The sequence below is a fragment of the Phlebotomus papatasi genome, chromosome 3 (assembly GCF_024763615.1).
Source record: "Phlebotomus papatasi isolate M1 chromosome 3, Ppap_2.1, whole genome shotgun sequence".
Taxonomy (NCBI): Eukaryota; Metazoa; Arthropoda; class Insecta; order Diptera; family Psychodidae; genus Phlebotomus; species Phlebotomus papatasi.
In genome coordinates this window covers 81,761,801-81,763,878 of record NC_077224.1, presented here as the reverse complement: position 1 = coordinate 81,763,878, position 2,078 = coordinate 81,761,801, and the positions used below count along the sequence as shown (strand labels likewise).

The 2,078-nt window shown below is 39.9% G+C and overlaps 1 protein-coding gene across 1 annotated transcript; it reads left to right on the top strand.

Annotated features, from left to right (window-relative positions):
* The first annotated feature begins 506 nt into the window (after window positions 1-506).
* Window positions 507-1,634, top strand: LOC129806054 (60S ribosomal protein L7). The gene is made up of 3 exons (XM_055854371.1): window positions 507-581; window positions 655-955; window positions 1,132-1,634. The coding sequence occupies exons 2-3, from the start codon at window positions 657-659 to the stop codon at window positions 1,589-1,591; spliced, it is 759 nt and encodes a 252-aa protein (XP_055710346.1). The 5' UTR covers window positions 507-581; window positions 655-656; the 3' UTR covers window positions 1,592-1,634.
* The last annotated feature ends 444 nt before the right edge of the window (window positions 1,635-2,078 follow it).

Here is a 2,078-nt window from a genome sequence, read left to right as displayed (position 1 = left end):
AACGTTAGAAGTTACGATAAAATATTATTGTGTTTCTTCTAACATATTTCTCAATTTTTGAGCTTTCAAATCATTTTATAAAGATTTTCTCGAGTTAACTTACAGTTAATTAGTGCCACTTTTATTATTTTGCCTCAAAAGTATCGCATTCGGGGCTCATTTTTAAGAAAAATAATGCTGAACTGAAAATTTCGTCTCCTGAAAAGTTGTCAAAAGGAAGTTACGACAAATGCTGATTTAACTGACGTATTAGTGAAAACAAAAACATTCGAAACCATCATAGCAAAATAAAATTTAAAAAAATAGATTTAGACAGAGCTAAAAAAGTATTAGTAATATTATATTATTTCATTCTATCTTATCTCATGTTTAATTTTTTTAAATTAATTTTAATTTATAATATTGAAAAATTGATATTCATTCGAAACTTTCTCATTTTTTTTTTAAATTTCAAGTTATTTGAAATTCCCGCTTAAAGAAATGCTGTGAGTTTATGAAGTGCTAGAAAAATGGCGCTGACAGCGCTGCCACTGCAAGAACACTTCCTTTTTCACCAAACGTGCTGATTTGACGAGCATCAGGTTAGTTTTTGCTTTGAAAAATTGAAATTTTCCAGGGAAAATCATTTGTCAAATGCGGAAATTTGTCTTGTAGATATGCCTGCTGTCGCTAAGAAGCCAGCCGAGGGGAAAAAACTCCCCGCGGTGCCAGAATCTAAGCTCAAAGTAGCCAAAACTTTGGTCTCGAGGAAGGATCGTGCCGTGAAGCTGAGACTAATCAAGAAGTCAAAGGCTCTGTGGAGGAAACGAGAGAACTTCCGTCGGGCTGAGCAGTATGCCCGTGAGTACAAGAAGAAGGAGAGGGAGATTATTGAGCTGAAGAGGCAGGCCAAGAAGGAGGGAACATACTACATCCCGGCAGAACCCACGCTGGCATTTGTTATCCGTATCCGGGGGTGAGTTTTCTGCTATTTCGAGGGGTTTATTTGTATTCTGGGGGATTGGGAGGGAGTCTCTGGGAAGTTTAGAAGCATAAGGTGTGAAGAAAAAGCCGGAATTTATGGCGAAACATCGGGAAATTTGTGAAGAAGGATTTTGAGGTTATGTGCCTTTTGTTTTCTCTTTTGGTCAGTATCAACAAAGTTGCCCCCAAAGTCCGCAAAGTCCTGCAGCTCTTCCGCCTTCGGCAGATCAACAATGGAGTATTTGTGAAGCTGAACAAGGCCACCATCAACATGCTGCGAATCTGTGAGCCCTACATCGCCTGGGGCTATCCCAATCTCAAGTCCATCCGGGATTTGATCTACAAGAGAGGTTTCCTGAAGATCAAGGGACAGCGCATTCCCATCACGGACAATCTCCTCATCCAGCGCAAGCTGAAAGTGAAGAGCAATATTCAGTGCGTGGAGGATCTCGTTCATGAGATCTACACCGTTGGGCCCCACTTCAAGTACGCCACCAACTTCCTCTGGCCCTTCAAGCTCAACACTCCCAACGGAGGGTGGCGCAAGAAGAACAACCACTACGTGGAGGGAGGAGACTTTGGCAATCGCGAGGACAAGATCAATGCTCTGCTCAAGAGGATGGTCTAAGACAGGTTTTTCGTGAGGAAAATAAAGCCAGGAGAAGAATTTACTTTTGTCTTTCAATTTTGTTTTCTGGGAGGTTTCCTTGGGGGGATTCTTGAATTGATTTCTGGAAAGGTTTAGTCCCAAATGGATTTTTTTAGAGAATTGTTTGAAGAACGGTAAGTAGCCTCAGTTGAATTGGTCAAAAGCGACCTAGCTTTGCAAAATGCTCGAACCCACGACTTTAACCTGGTTTACATGGTCAGAAAACCCCATACTGAAGCGCCTTAATTCCTTCCCGGACTCCCGGAAAACGAAAATCCCCTCTGAAGTTCCTCTTACTGTGTTATCACACTTGCACATTAAAATTTTAATATGATTCACATTAATTGTCACTAGTGAGAGTCCAAATGTGTAATTTGTGTGGTTGAATCATTTTATATTCAAAATTTGATTTATTTATTGATAAAAAGGTAGAGTTGGCCCGTAAAATTTGATATAAATTGATTTA